General features: G+C 45.5%; 1 protein-coding gene across 2 annotated transcripts in view; it reads right to left on the bottom strand.

Moving 5' to 3' along the window:
* Nucleotides 1-1,438: 1,438 nt before the first annotated feature.
* LOC129860016 (tripeptidyl-peptidase 2-like) overlaps nucleotides 1,439-16,226 on the bottom strand; it is a gene marked incomplete at its 5' end in the record, with an annotated part of 89,512 nt that continues 74,724 nt past the window's right edge. Inside the window, 8 exon segments of one of the 2 annotated variants that reach the window (XM_055930331.1) lie at nucleotides 1,439-2,206; nucleotides 7,913-8,032; nucleotides 8,198-8,323; nucleotides 8,414-8,540; nucleotides 8,977-9,107; nucleotides 10,389-10,485; nucleotides 15,417-15,610; nucleotides 15,949-15,987. In XM_055930331.1, coding sequence (XP_055786306.1) covers nucleotides 2,117-2,206; nucleotides 7,913-8,032; nucleotides 8,198-8,323; nucleotides 8,414-8,540; nucleotides 8,977-9,107; nucleotides 10,389-10,485; nucleotides 15,417-15,610; nucleotides 15,949-15,987 — 924 coding nt within the window. 2 annotated transcript variants of the gene reach the window in all.

Genomic DNA, 16,226 nt, shown 5'->3' with positions numbered 1-16,226 from the left:
TTTCTTTAAAAACATGTACTTGGAAAGTTTGGATTGATATTAAATATGAAAATATATGCACTTTGCTGTCTGGTGCCAGTTTCTATAGTCAAATATAAATGGGTTATGGATATAGGAAGTCCTAAGTAGTCGACTGGTGGATCTGATAACTACATAACACACTCATACAATTACTCTTCCAAATCTTTTTATTAAATTTGTAACATAATTCCATTACAGTTACTGTGACAACAAAACAGAGTGTTGGTACTTTCCATATGTCGCCCAGGAAGAATATGGTTATAAAATAATACTAAAAACTACATTTCATTAAAATCTTAACATTCCGTCAAATATTGTCGTTAATTGACTAAGGTTTTTAGTTGTAATATAAATACAAGACATCCATTAATATTATCTGAAAGGTCCTTTTGACACCAGCAGAGAGAACAGATAGGACGCCTCCCAAATGTTAACCTATTCCCTATATAGTGCACTGCTTTCAACCACAGCCCTATGAAACCCCCATAGTGTTCCAGTCAAAAGAAGTGCACTATATAAGGGAATAGGGTGGTGTTTGGACCAACGACCAGAGAGATTACGAGAGGTTGTTCTGATAGATCTGGAGTCAGTGTTGGACGGGGCTGAAGGTCCTGTGATTGGTTAAGGCCATTAGGAGACTGTCATTGGCAACGAGAAGACAGAATGAGATAGATGAACCCTGAACTTCAGACCGTAACTAAAACCTCAAATGCTTTGTTTACAGTACAGAGAAAGGAAGGAGGGAGGGAGGGAGGGGGAGAGGGAGGGAGAGAGAGAGAGAGAGAGAGGGAGGGGGAGAGGGGGGGAGGGAGTGAGGGGGATCGGGAGGGAGGGGGAGAGGGGGGGAGGGAGTGAGGGGGATCGGGAGGGAGGGAGTGAGTGAGGGAAAGAGAGAGGGGGAGGGGGAGAGGGAGGGAGGGAAGGGGGGAGAGGGAGGGAGGGAAGGGGGGAGAGGGAGGGAGGGAAGGGGGGAGGGAAGGGAGGAGAGGGAGGGAGGGAAGGAAGGAGGGAAGGAGGGAGGGAGGGAAGGAGGGAGGGAAGGAGGGAGGGAGGGAGGGAAGGAGAGAGGGAGGGAGGGAAGGAGAGAGGGAAGGAGGGAGAGGGAGGGAAGGAGAGAGGGAGGGAAGGAGAGAGGGAGGAGAGAGGGAGGGAAGGAGAGAGGGAGGGAAGGAGAGAGGGAGGGAAGGAGAGAGGGAGGGAAGGAGAGAGGGAGGGAAGGAGAGAGGGAAGGAGGGAGGGAATGAGGGAGGAAGAGAGGGAGTGAGTGAGGAAGAGAGGGAGGGAGTGAGTGAGGAAGAGAGGGAGGAAGGGAGAGAGGGAGGAAGAAAGAGAGGGAGGAAGAAAGAGGGAGGAAGAAAGGGAGGGAGGGAGGGGGGGGAGGAGAGAGGGAGGGAAGGAGAGAGGGAGGGGGGAAGGAGAGAGGGAGGGGGGAAGGAGAGAGGGAGGGAGGGGGGGAGGGAGGGGTGAAAGTGTTGAAACTAAACCGAGGACAGGATCACTGTGGAATCCTGACAATGAGGGAGGCTCTTTCCAGGGATTCCAAAGAGAGGACACACACACACACACACACACACACACACACACACACACACACACACACACGGAATAATGGACTGGCATTAAAATAAAAAGAGTGTTCAATTTGACATGGACTCAAAATGATCAGCTTCCAACCCCCCCCCTTGTTTACTCTAAAAGACACACACATTTAAAATCCATCAGGGAGAATAACAACATGTTGCGTCTTTTATGATGTGTATTATGACGCGTGTCGGTACCTTTCTACAGACCGGGTTCATTCAGGAGGGTGAAACATTCAAAACGTTGAACCCCCCCCCCAAAAAACAATAGAAATGTCAGGTAAAGATGGAAAAATCCAATCCGTTCATCGTCTTTCTATCTACAACTGAACAACAGTGGAGGGTTTTTTAAACCAAGAAGCTCTGAAATGTGTCCGGGTTGAAATCTTCTCTACGCCGACCACATTGTTCGAGGCATTCAGTCAAGACTTGGTACAAACGCTGACTGCTTTCAGATGTGTGTGTGTGTGTGTGTGTGTGTGTGTGTGTGTGTGTGTGTGTGTGTAACAGACTGTCTAGAAGGGAGTGTAGTCGGCTGGGTACATGATGGGCAGCCAGTTCTCTGTGAAAGTGGCACAGTGCATCCAGCCCAAGGACCGCATTACCTGAAAACACACAGGACGTGATGTCACAATACAGGAAGTAGAACATGTCTCCAGAAAGGCTGTTATCTGAATGTCTCTGAGCTTTAGGCTCTTTGTTCAAGTGTTACAGACACGGTAAACCCTGCTAGTCTAAGTCTAACAGGAAGTAGATGTATCAGGTAGTTGGACTGAGGCTGTAAAACACGTCTAACAGGAAGTAGATGTATCAGGTAGTTGGGACGGAGGCTGTAAAACACGTCTAACAGGAAGTAGATGTATCAGGTAGTTGGACTGAGACTGTAAAACACGTCTAACAGGAAGTAGATATATCAGGTAGTTGGACGGAGGCTGTGAAACACGTCTAACAGGAAGTAGATGTATCAGGTAGTTGGACGGAGGCTGTAAAACACGTCTAACAGGAAGTAGATATATCAGGTAGTTGGACGGAGGCTGTGAAACACGTCTAACAGGAAGTAGATGTATCAGGTAGTTGGACTGAGGCTGTAAAACACGTCTAACAGGAAGTAGATGTATCAGGTAGTTGGACTGAGGCTGTAAAACACGTCTAACAGGAAGTAGATGTATCAGGTCGTTGGGACTGAGGCTGTAAAACACGTCTAACAGGAAGTAGATGTATCAGGTAGTTGGGACGGAGGCTGTAAAACACGTCTAACAGGAAGTAGATGTATCAGGTAGTTGGGACTGAGGCTGTAAAACACGTCTAACAGGAAGTAGATGTATCAGGTAGTTGGGACTGAGGCTGTAAAACACGTCTAACAGGAAGTAGATGTATCAGGTAGTTGGGACGGAGGCTGTAAAACACGTCTAACAGGAAGTAGATGTATCAGGTAGTTGGACGGAGGCTGTAAAACACGTCTAACAGGAAGTAGATGTATCAGGTAGTTGGGACGGAGGCTGTAAAACACGTCTAACAGGAAGTAGATTTATCAGGTAGTTTGGACGGAGGCTGTAAAACACGTCTAACAGGAAGTAGATGTATCAGGTAGTTGGGACGGAGGCTGTAAAACACGTCTAACAGGAAGTAGATGTATCAGGTAGTTGGGACGGAGGCTGTAAAACACGTCTAACAGGAAGTAGATGTATCAGGTAGTTGGGACGGAGGCTGTAAAACACGTCTAACAGGAAGTAGATGTATCAGGTAGTGGGACTGAGGCTGTGAAACACGTCTAACAGGAAGTAGATGTATCAGGTAGTTGGGACGGAGGCTGTAAAACACGTCTAACAGGAAGTAGATGTATCAGGTCGTTGGGACTGAGGCTGTAAAACACGTCTAACAGGAAGTAGATGTATCAGGTAGTTGGGACTGAGGCTGTAAAACACGTCTAACAGGAAGTAGATGTATCAGGTAGTTGGGACTGAGGCTGTAAAACACGTCTAACAGGAAGTAGATGTATCAGGTAGTTGGGACTGAGGCTGTAAAACACGTCTAACAGGAAGTAGATGTATCAGGTAGTTGGGACTGAGGCTGTAAAACACGTCTAACAGGAAGTAGATTTATCAGGTAGTTGGGACTGAGGCTGTAAAACACGTCTAACAGGAAGTAGATGTATCAGGTAGTTGGACGGAGGCTGTAAAACACGTCTAACAGGAAGTAGATGTATCAGGTAGTTGGGACGGAGGCTGTAAAACACGTCTAACAGGAAGTAGATTTATCAGGTAGTTTGGACGGAGGCTGTAAAACACGTCTAACAGGAAGTAGATGTATCAGGTAGTTGGACTGAGGCTGTAAAACACGTCTAACAGGAAGTAGATGTATCAGGTAGTTGGGACGGAGGCTGTAAAACACGTCTAACAGGAAGTAGATGTATCAGGTAGTTGGGACGGAGGCTGTAAAACACGTCTAACAGGAAGTAGATGTATCAGGTAGTTGGGACGGAGGCTGTAAAACACGTCTAACAGGAAGTAGATGTATCAGGTAGTGGGACTGAGGCTGTGAAACACGTCTAACAGGAAGTAGATGTATCAGGTAGTTGGGACGGAGGCTGTAAAACACGTCTAACAGGAAGTAGATGTATCAGGTCGTTGGGACGGAGGCTGTAAAACACGTCTAACAGGAAGTAGATGTATCAGGTAGTTGGGACTGAGGCTGTAAAACACGTCTAACAGGAAGTAGATGTATCAGGTAGTTGGGACTGAGGCTGTAAAACACGTCTAACAGGAAGTAGATGTATCAGGTAGTTGGGACTGAGGCTGTAAAACACGTCTAACAGGAAGTAGATGTATCAGGTAGTTGGGACTGAGGCTGTAAAACACGTCTAACAGGAAGTAGATTTATCAGGTAGTTGGGACTGAGGCTGTAAAACACGTCTAACAGGAAGTAGATGTATCAGGTCGTTGGGACTGAGGCTGTAAAACACGTCTAACAGGAAGTAGATGTATCAGGTAGTTGGGACGGAGGCTGTAAAACACGTCTAACAGGAAGTAGATGTATCAGGTAGTTGGGACTGAGGCTGTAAAACACGTCTAACAGGAAGTAGATGTATCAGGTAGTTGGGACGGAGGCTGTAAAACACGTCTAACAGGAAGTAGATGTATCAGGTAGTTGGGACGGAGGCTGTAAAACACGTCTAACAGGAAGTAGATGTATCAGGTAGTTGGGACAGGCTGTAAAACACGTCTAACAGGAAGTAGATGTATCAGGTAGTTGGGACTGAGGCTGTAAAACACGTCTAACAGGAAGTAGATGTATCAGGTAGTTGGGACAGGCTGTAAAACACGTCTAACAGGAAGTAGATGTATCAGGTAGTGGGACTGAGGCTGTAAAACACGTCTAACAGGAAGTAGATGTATCAGGTCGTTGGGACTGAGGCTGTAAAACACGTCTAACAGGAAGTAGATGTATCAGGTAGTTGGGACTGAGGCTGTAAAACACGTCTAACAGGAAGTAGATGTATCAGGTAGTTGGGACTGAGGCTGTAAAACACGTCTAACAGGAAGTAGATGTATCAGGTAGTTGGGACTGAGGCTGTAAAACACGTCTAACAGGAAGTAGATGTATCAGGTAGTTGGGACTGAGGCTGTAAAACACGTCTAACAGGAAGTAGATGTATCAGGTAGTTGGACGGAGGCTGTAAAACACGTCTAACAGGAAGTAGATGTATCAGGTAGTTGGACTGAGGCTGTAAAACACGTCTAACAGGAAGTAGATGTATCAGGTAGTTGGGACTGAGGATGTAAAACACGTCTAACAGGAAGTAGATGTATCAGGTAGTTGGACTGAGGCTGTAAAACACGTCTAACAGGAAGTAGATGTATCAGGTAGTTGGGACTGAGGCTGTAAAACACGTCTAACAGGAAGTAGATGTATCAGGTAGTTGGACTGAGGCTGTAAAACACGTCTAACAGGAAGTAGATGTATCAGGTAGTTGGACTGAGGCTGTAAAACACGTCTAACAGGAAGTAGATGTATCAGGTAGTTGGGACTGAGGCTGTAAAACACGTCTAACAGGAAGTAGATGTATCAGGTAGTTGGGACTGAGGCTGTAAAACACGTCTAACAGGAAGTAGATGTATCAGGTAGTTGGGACTGAGGCTGTAAAACACGTCTAACAGGAAGTAGATGTATCAGGTCGTTGGGACTGAGGCTGTAAAACACGTCTAACAGGAAGTAGATGTATCAGGTAGTTGGACTGAGGCTGTAAAACACGTCTAACAGGAAGTAGATGTATCAGGTAGTTGGGACGGAGGCTGTAAAACACGTCTAACAGGAAGTAGATGTATCAGGTAGTTGGGACTGAGGCTGTAAAACACGTCTAACAGGAAGTAGATGTATCAGGTAGTGGGACTGAGGCTGTAAAACACGTCTAACAGGAAGTAGATGTATCAGGTAGTTGGGACTGAGGCTGTAAAACACGTCTAACAGGAAGTAGATGTATCAGGTAGTTGGGACTGAGGCTGTAAAACACGTCTAACAGGAAGTAGATGTATCAGGTAGTTGGGACTGAGGCTGTAAAACACGTCTAACAGGAAGTAGATGTATCAGGTCGTTGGGACTGAGGCTGTAAAACACGTCTAACAGGAAGTAGATGTATCAGGTAGTTGGACTGAGGCTGTAAAACACGTCTAACAGGAAGTAGATGTATCAGGTAGTTGGGACGGAGGCTGTAAAACACGTCTAACAGGAAGTAGATGTATCAGGTAGTTGGACTGAGGCTGTAAAACACGTCTAACAGGAAGTAGATGTATCAGGTAGTTGGACTGAGGCTGTAAAACACGTCTAACAGGAAGTAGATGTATCAGGTAGTTGGACTGAGGCTGTAAAACACGTCTAACAGGAAGTAGATGTATCAGGTAGTTGGACTGAGGCTGTAAAACACGTCTAACAGGAAGTAGATGTATCAGGTAGTTGGACTGAGGCTGTGAAACATGTCTAACAGGAAGTAGATGTATCAGGTAGTTGGACTGAGGCTGTAAAACACGTCTAACAGGAAGTAGATGTATCAGGTAGTTGGGACTGAGGCTGTAAAACACGTCTAACAGGAAGTAGATGTATCAGGTAGTTGGACTGAGGCTGTAAAACACGTCTAACAGGAAGTAGATGTATCAGGTAGTTGGACTGAGGCTGTAAAACACGTCTAACAGGAAGTAGATGTATCAGGTAGTTGGACTGAGGCTGTAAAACACATCTAACAGGAAGTAGATGTATCAGGTAGTTGGGACTGAGGCTGTAAAACACGTCTAACAGGAAGTAGATGTATCAGGTAGTTGGGACTGAGGCTGTAAAACACGTCTAACAGGAAGTAGATGTATCAGGTAGTTGGGACTGAGGCTGTAAAACACGTCTAACAGGAAGTAGATGTATCAGGTAGTTGGGACTGAGGCTGTAAAACACGTCTAACAGGAAGTAGATGTATCAGGTAGTTAGACTGAGGCTGTAAAACACGTCTAACAGGAAGTAGATGTATCAGGTAGTTGGGACTGAGGCTGTAAAACACGTCTAACAGGAAGTAGATGTATCAGGTAGTTGGGACTGAGGCTGTAAAACACGTCTAACAGGAAGTAGATGTATCAGGTAGTTAGACTGAGGCTGTAAAACACGTCTAACAGGAAGTAGATGTATCAGGTAGTTGGACTGAGGCTGTAAAACACGTCTAACAGGAAGTAGATGTATCAGGTAGTTGGACTGAGGCTGTAAAACACGTCTAACAGGAAGTAGATGTATCAGGTAGTTGGACTGAGGCTGTAAAACACGTCTAACAGGAAGTAGATGTATCAGGTAGTTGGACGGAGGCTGTAAAACACGTCTAACAGGAAGTAGATGTATCAGGTAGTTGGGACTGAGGCTGTAAAACACGTCTAACAGGAAGTAGATGTATCAGGTAGTTGGACTGAGGCTGTAAAACACGTCTAACAGGAAGTAGATGTATCAGGTAGTTGGACTGAGGCTGTAAAACACGTCTAACAGGAAGTAGATGTATCAGGTAGTTGGGACTGAGGCTGTAAAACACATCTAACAGGAAGTAGATGTATCAGGTAGTTGGGACGGAGGCTGTAAAACACGTCTAACAGGAAGTAGATATATCAGGTAGTTGGACTGAGGCTGTAAAACACGTCTAACAGGAAGTAGATGTATCAGGTAGTTGGGACTGAGGCTGTAAAACACGTCTAACAGGAAGTAGATGTATCAGGTCGTTGGGACTGAGGCTGTAAAACACGTCTAACAGGAAGTAGATGTATCAGGTAGTTGGGACTGAGGCTGTTTCTGACCTGAATGCAGTTCTTCAAGTTGTCTCTACTGGGTTTGTCTTCTACGATCTTGGAGGCATACTTCAGGGCTCTGCCGTACATCTTATTGACTAATGCATGTCTGTAGGAGAACGTCAACACCTGGAGAGGAAGGGGAACAAAAACCATCAAAATTTGGGAGAAAGATTGAGCTGGATGATTCATATGTAAGTTACCGTTGCCGTATCATCCACTGCAAGGTGTGGCGTAAGCCGGGGATCTGCTAGGGAAACCAAACAGGGAAACAGCCACACCTCTTCTCCTCACCTTAGAGTCCGTTAGCTCCACCCACTTCTGCAGCTCCCAGAAGGTGTCTGTCAAGGCTTTGGCCCTGCCCTGTTGGGCGTCGTCAGAGCTGGTCACCTCCTCCTCGTCAGTCCCCGTCTCTGCCCCCTCCCGAGCCTCTCCAGCCCCCCGAGCCCCCCGAGCCTCCCCAGCCCCCCCAGCCTCCCCAGCCCCCCCAGCCCCCCCAGCCTCCCCAGCCTCCCCAGCCCCCCCAGCCCCCCCAACCCCGTCCTGGGGTGTAGCAGGCAGGAGCAAAAGGTCAGCCAGGGCACAGCCCTTCCTACACAGAGCATCCAGCAGGGAACATTTCTGCTTCTCCATGTCACTGCGGGAAACACACAGAAACACGACGGTTTATTTCATATCAAATCACAGATTCTCTGTCCACTAGAAATGAGGTCAAAGGGAAAGTGGTTAACGGATATACAAGACAGACAACCTGTTGTGATCTGACTGGCTAAGAGTGAGCCCTAAATGGAACCCTATTGCCCATAGGGTCCTGGCCTAAAGTAGTGCACTATATAGGGAATAGGGTTCTATAGGGCTCTGGTCTAAAGTAGTGCACTATATAGGGAATAGGGTTCCATAGGGCTCTGGTCTAAAGTAGTGCACTATATAGGGAATAGGGTTCTATAGGGCTCTGGTCTAAAGTAGTGCACTATATATAGGGAATAGGGTTCCATAGGGCCCTGGGCTAAAGTAGTGCACTATATAGGGAATAGGGTGCCATTTGAGACGCAGGCTAAGACTTAGTGGTGTACCTCTTGATTGTGACAGCGTCAGGGCGAGGGTCGGTCTTTATGGTGAGGTAGACTGCCAGGGCCGTCTGGTCGATCTGAGACAGAACCATGTCAGAGGCCGTTACGATGTCACCCAGGCGCTTCAAACGCTCCTACAGAGAGAGATCAGGGTTAGACACGACTAATCAACAGCAGAGAGAGAGAGATCAGGGTTAGACGCGACTAATCAACAGCAGAGAGAGAGAGATCAGGGTTAGACACGACTAATCAACAGCAGAGAGAGAGATCAGGGTTAGACGCGACTAATCAACAGCAGAGAGAGAGAGATCAGGGTTAGACACGACTAATCAACAGCAGAGAGAGAGATCAGGGTTACACGCGAGTAATCAACAGCAGAGAGAGAGAGATCAGGGTTAGACACGACTAATCAACAGCAGAGAGAGAGATCAGGGTTAGACGCGACTAATCAACAGCAGAGAGAGAGAGATCAGGGTTAGACACGACTAATCAACAGCAGAGAGAGAGATCAGGGTTAGACACGACTAATCAACAGCAGAGAGAGAGAGATCAGGGTTAGATGAGACTAATCAACAGCAGAGAGAGAGAGATCAGGGTTAGACACGACTAATCAACAGCAGAGAGAGAGAGATCAGGGTTAGACGCGACTAATCAACAGCAGAGAGAGAGATCAGGGTTAGACACGACTAATCAACAGCAGAGAGAGAGATCAGGGTTAGACGCGACTAATCAACAGTAGAAAGAGACCAAGGTTAGACGCGACTAATCAAGAGCAGAGAGAGATCAGGGTTAGGCGCGACTAATCAATAGTAGAGAGAGAGAGATCAGGGTTAGACGCAACTAATCAACAGCAGAGAGAGAGCGATCAGGGTTAGACGCGACTAATCAACAGCAGAGAGATCAGGGTTAGATGCGACTAATCAACAACAGAGAGAGAGATCAGGGTTAGACACGACTAATCAACAGCAGAGAGAGAGATCAGGGTTAGACGAGACTAATCAACAGCAGAGAGAGAGAGATCAGGGTTAGACACGACTAATCAACAGCAGAGAGAGAGAGATCAGGGTTAGACGCGACTAATCAACAGCAGAGAGAGAGATCAGGGTTAGACACGACTAATCAACAGCAGAGAGAGAGATCAGGGTTAGACGCGACTAATCAACAGTAGAAAGAGACCAAGGTTAGACACGACTAATCAACAGCAGAGAGAGAGAGATCAGGGTTAGACGCGACTAATCAACAGCAGAGAGCGATCAGGGTTAGACACGACTAATCGACAGCAGAGAGAGCGAGATCAGGGTTAGACACGGTTAATCAACAGCAGAGAGAGAGAGATCAGGGTTAGACACGGTTAATCAACAGCAGAGAAAGATCAGGGTTAGACACGACTAATCAACAGCAGAGAGAGTGTGTACCTTCTCAGAGTCGAGCTGGTGCAGCCTCTGAACATGTAGTGGCAGGTAAGAAGAGAAGTTCTCCTTCAGTTCATCATACAGGGAGCTGGTGTCTAACCTGGAGGGGAGAGAGAGAGAGAGGCGAGGGAGGAAGAGAGCAGAGAGAGAGATGAGGGAGGAAGAGAGCGGAGAGAGAGAGAGAGGGAGGAAGAGAGCGGAGAGAGAGACGAGAGAGAGAGAGGGAGCGGAGAGAGAGATGAGGGAGGAAGAGAGCGGAGAGAGAGATGAGGGAGGAAGAGAGCGGAGAGAGAGATGAGGGAGGAAGAGAGCGGAGAGAGAGAGCGGAGAGAGAGAGCGGAGAGAGAGATGAGGGAGGAAGAGAGCGGAGAGAGAGACGAGGGAGCAAGAGCGCGGAGAGAGAGACGAGGGAGGAAGAGAGCGGAGAGAGAGACGAGGGAGGAAGAGAGCGGAGAGAGAGACGAGGGAGGAAGAGAGCGGAGAGAGAGACGAGAGAGGAAGAGAGCGGAGAGAGAGACGAGGGAGGAAGAGAGTGGAGAGAGAGACGAGAGAGGAAGAGAGTGGAGAGAGAGAGAGAGAGCGGAGAGAGAGATGAGGGAGGAAGAGAGCGGAGAGAGAGATGAGGGAGGAAGAGAGCGGAGAGAGAGATGAGGGAGGAAGAGAGCGGAGAGAGAGAGCGGAGAGAGAGAGCGGAGAGAGAGATGAGGGAGGAAGAGAGCGGAGAGAGAGACGAGGGAGCAAGAGCGCGGAGAGAGAGACGAGGGAGGAAGAGAGCGGAGAGAGAGACGAGAGAGGAAGAGAGTGGAGAGAGAGACGAGGGAGCAAGAGCGGAGAGAGAGACGAGAGAGGAAGAGAGCGGAGAGAGAGACGAGGGAGCAAGAGCGGAGAGAGAGACGAGAGAGGAAGAGAGCGGAGAGAGAGACGAGGGAGGAAGAGAGCGGAGAGAGACGAGGGAGGAAGAGAGCGGAGAGAGAGGGACGGGAGGAAGAGAGCGGAGAGAGAGACGAGAGGAAGAGCGGAGAGAGAGAGACGAGGGAGGAAGAGAACGGATAGAGAGACGAGGGAGGAAGAGCGGAGAGAGAGATGAGGGAGGAAGAGAACGGATAGAGAGACGAGGGAGGAAGAGAGCGGAGAGAGAGATGAGGGAGGAAGAGAGCGGAGAGAGAGACGAGGGAGGAAGAGCGGAGAGAGAGAGACGAGGGAGGAAGAGAACGGATAGAGAGACGAGGGAGGAAGAGCGGAGAGAGAGATGAGGGAGGAAAAGAGCGGAGAGAGAGACGAGGGAGGAAGAGCGGAGAGAGAGAGACGAGGGAGGAAGAGAACGGATAGAGAGACGAGGGAGGAAGGGAGAAGGAGATTTTATTTTATTAGGATCTCTTTTAGTCCTTATTTGAACACATTTTCAAGAGATTTGAACACATTTTAAACATTAAAATACAATTCCAAACACGATCCCATTTTTCACATATATAACAGTGTTACAAACAGACATAATACACGAACACATTGACCAGATCAATACTCTAACAAGCTATATTGGTTCCTTCCTATTGATTATATTGATTATATTGGTTCCTTCATCTACCATAGTCCTGTACATCCTTCCTATTGATTATATTGATTATATTGATTATATTGAATATATTGGTTCCTTCATCTACCATAGTCCTGTACAACCTTCCTATTGATTATATTGATTATATTGATTATATTGGTTCCTTCATTTACCATAGTCCTGTACAACCTTCCTATTGATTATATTGATTATATTGATTATATTGATTATATTGATTCCTTCATCTACCATAGTCCTGTACAACCTTCCTATTGATTATATTGATTATATTGATTATATTGGTTCCTTCATCTACCATAGTCCTGTACAACCTTCCTATTGATTATATTGATTATATTGATTATATTGGTTCCTTCATCTACCATAGTCCTGTACAACCTTCCTATTGATTATATTGATTATATTGATTATATTGGTTCCTTCATTTACCATAGTCCTGTACAACCTTCCTATTGATTATATTGATTATATTGATTCCTTCATCTACCATAGTCCTGTACAACCTTCCTATTGATTATATTGATTATATTGATTATATTGGTTCCTTCATCTACCATAGTCCTGTACAACCTTCCTATTGATTATATTGATTATATTGATTATATTGATTCCTTCATCTACCATAGTCCTGTACAACCTTCCTAATGATTATATTGATTATATTGGTTCCTTCATCTACCATAGTCCTGTACAACCTTCCTATTGATTATATTGATTATATTGATTCCTTCATCTACCATAGTCCTGTACAACCTTCCTAATGATTATATTGATTATATTGATTATATTGGTTCCTTCATCTACCATAGTCCTGTACAACCTTCCTATTGATTATATTGATTATATTGATTATATTGATTCCTTCATCTACCATAGTCCTGTACAACCTTCCTATTGATTATATTGATTATATTGATTATATTGATTCCTTCATCTACCATAGTCCTGTATAACCTTCCTATTGATTATATTGATTATATTGGTTCCTTCATCTACCATAGTCCTGTACAACCTTCCTATTGATTATATTGATTATATTGATTATATTGATTATATTGGTTCCTTCATCTACCATAGTCCTGTACATCCTTCCTATTGATTATATTGATTATATTGAATATATTGGTTCCTTCATCTACCATAGTCCTGTACATCCTTCCTATTGATTATATTGATTATATTGATTATATTGGTTCCTTCATCTACCATAGTCCTGTACATCCTTCCTATTGATTATATTGATTATATTGGTTCCTTCATCTACCATAGTCCTGTACAACCTTCCTATTGATTATATTGAATATATTGGTTCCTTCATCTACCATAGTCCTGTACATCCTTCCTATTGATTATATTGATTATATTGATTATATTGGTTCCTTCATCTACCATAGTCCTGTACAACCTTCCTATTGATTATATTGATTATATTGGTTCCTTCATCTACCATAGTCCTGTACAACATTCCTATTGATTATATTGATTATATTGATTATATTGGTTCCTTCATCTACCATAGTCCTGTATAACCTTCCTATTGATTATATTGATTATATTGATTATATTTACATGGATCTAAAGAACTGTATGAATTTATATATTGAAAGTATTCTGTTTCACTCAGTTAAATTATTCTATTTGTTTTATTGCTCTGAATCTAAATGTTATTTTGCCTGTTTCTCTTTCCTGTCTGGAAAACACATAGATGGTGGACTGTTTCTCTTTCCTGTCTGGAAAACACATAGATGGTGGACTGTTTCTCCTTCCTGTCTGGAAAACACATAGATGGTGGACTGTTTCTCTTTCCTGTCTGGAAAACACATAGATGGTGGACTGTTTCTCTTTCCTGTCTGGAAAACACATAGATGGTGGACTGTTTCTCTTTCCTGTCTGGAAAACACATAGATGGTGGACTGTTTCTCTTTCCTGTCTGGAAAACACATAGATGGTGGACTGTTTCTCTTTCCTGTCTGGAAAACACATAGATGGTGGACTGTTTCTCTTTCCTGTCTGGAAAACACATAGATGGTGGACTGTTTCTCTTTCCTGTCTGGAAAACACATAGATGGTGGACTGTTTCCTGTCTGGAAAACACATAGATGGTGGACTGTTTCCTGTCTGGAAAACACATAGATGGTGGACTGTTTCTCTTTCCTGTCTGGAAAACACATAGATGGTGGACTGTTTCCTGTCTGGAAAACACATAGATGGTGGACTGTTTCTCTTTCCTGTCTGGAAAACACATAGATGGTGGACTGTTTCTCTTTCCTGTCTGGAAAACACATAGATGGTGGACTGTTTCCTGTCTGGAAAACACATAGATGGTGGACTGTTTCCTGTCTGGAAAACACATAGATGGTGGACTGTTTCTCTTTCCTGTCTGGAAAACACATAGATGGTGGACTGTTTCTCTTTCCTGTCTGGAAAACACATAGATGGTGGATAATCTATTCCTAGTATTAACTGAATGTCTCTTACCAACTGGACACTGTTGTGAACAGAGTTTGGTCGTTTTAAATGGTGTACAGAGTGAAATAAAATAAACATGTTTTTCTTCATCCAATGATCTTGTTGATTGATGACCAACCAAGAGCATTTGCTCACGACTACAAACAGAAGAACCAAATCTCCACCTTAAAACAATCCTTGCTGCTTTGTGCAAACTGCAGCCTCCTAATTCAACACGATGATGCATTTCCCCCAGACCACAGAACAGAGAGAGATGACGGAGAGAGATAGAGGTGAAGGACACAGTGGAATGAGAGAAGGACAGCAGGTAGAGAGACCCAGACAGAGAGAGAGAGACTGACAGCAGGTAGAGAGACCCAGACAGAGAGAGAGAGACTGACAGCAGGTAGAGAGACCCAGACAGACAGAGAGAGACTGACAGCAGGTAGAGAGACCCAGACAGACAGAGAGACTGACAGCAGGTAGAAAGACCCAGACAGACAGAGAGAGACTGACAGCAGGTAGAAAGACCCAGACAGACAGAGAGACTGACAGCAGGTAGAGAGACCCAGACAGACAGAGAGAGACTGACAGCAGGTAGAGAGACCCAGACAGACAGAGAGACTGACAGCAGGTAGAAAGACCCAGACAGACAGAGAGAGACTGACAGCAGGTAGAAAGACCCAGACAGACAGAGAGACTGACAGCAGGTAGAGAGACCCAGACAGACAGAGAGACTGACAGCAGGTAGAGAGACCCAGACAGACAGAGAGACTGACAGCAGGTAGAAAGACCCAGACAGACAGAGAGACTGACAGCAGGTAGAAAGACCCAGACAGACAGAGAGAGACTGACAGCAGGTAGAAAGACCCAGACAGACAGAGAGACTGACAGCAGGTAGAGAGACCCAGACAGACAGAGAGAGACTGACAGCAGGTAGAGAGACCCAGACAGAGAGAGAGAGACTGACAGCAGGTAGAAAGACCCAAACAAAGAGAGAGACTGACTTGGTCATCCACTGAATCTTCAGGTCTCTGAGAGCCTCTTCAAACTCCTCCTTCACATCCTTCGCTCCCTCCTTCGCCCCCTCCTTCGCCCCCTCCTTCGCTCCCTCCTTCGCTCCCTCCTTCGCTCCCTCCTTCGCTCCGTTCTTGGTCTTGTTGGGTGCAGGGATCAGGTGGTAGACAACTGGCACAATGTCCTGATGAGAAAGATTAAAACACCGGTTAACCCACTGAACACTCTAGGACTACATTACCCATAAGCCCCTACAACAGTTTAACCTGCTGTCTGTCCAATCCCTTGTCAGTTAGAATGAGTTGTCATGGTGACAGAACACAGCTGTCCCGCTACATTGACCACCAGAGGAAAATAACATCTAACTTTGTGGAAATGGAAATTTATGGAAAATAACTTTGTCAGCAGAAATATATTTACACGTTGGACTAGCAGATATCTTCCCCCCACAGTGATTCACAACATAAAACACCATTTTCCTTTTGGGAGGATTTGACAGAGTGATTTCTAGGCCATCAGTACCTTTTTAAATTTTCCTTGTCGTTTTGCAGAGGCCTGTCCCTGGTGGTCAGAATAACACACAGTGAGAGAGAGAACACAGGAAGGTGAAGGAGCATACTGCCTCTCTGTCTATCCCCCTCTCTCTCATCGTTTACAACTAGTGGCAAGTCATACAGCTTCTCTCTCTGTCTCTGTCTCTCTCTCTATTCCCCTCGCTCTCTGTCTCATCGTTTACAACTAGTGGCAAGTCATACTGCTTCTCTCTCTCTCTGTACAACTAGTGGCAAGTCATACTGCTT

This window comes from Salvelinus fontinalis, chromosome 7, assembly GCF_029448725.1.
Source record: "Salvelinus fontinalis isolate EN_2023a chromosome 7, ASM2944872v1, whole genome shotgun sequence".
Classification (NCBI taxonomy): domain Eukaryota; kingdom Metazoa; phylum Chordata; class Actinopteri; order Salmoniformes; family Salmonidae; genus Salvelinus; species Salvelinus fontinalis.
This window is presented reverse-complemented; position numbering and strand designations above follow the sequence as displayed.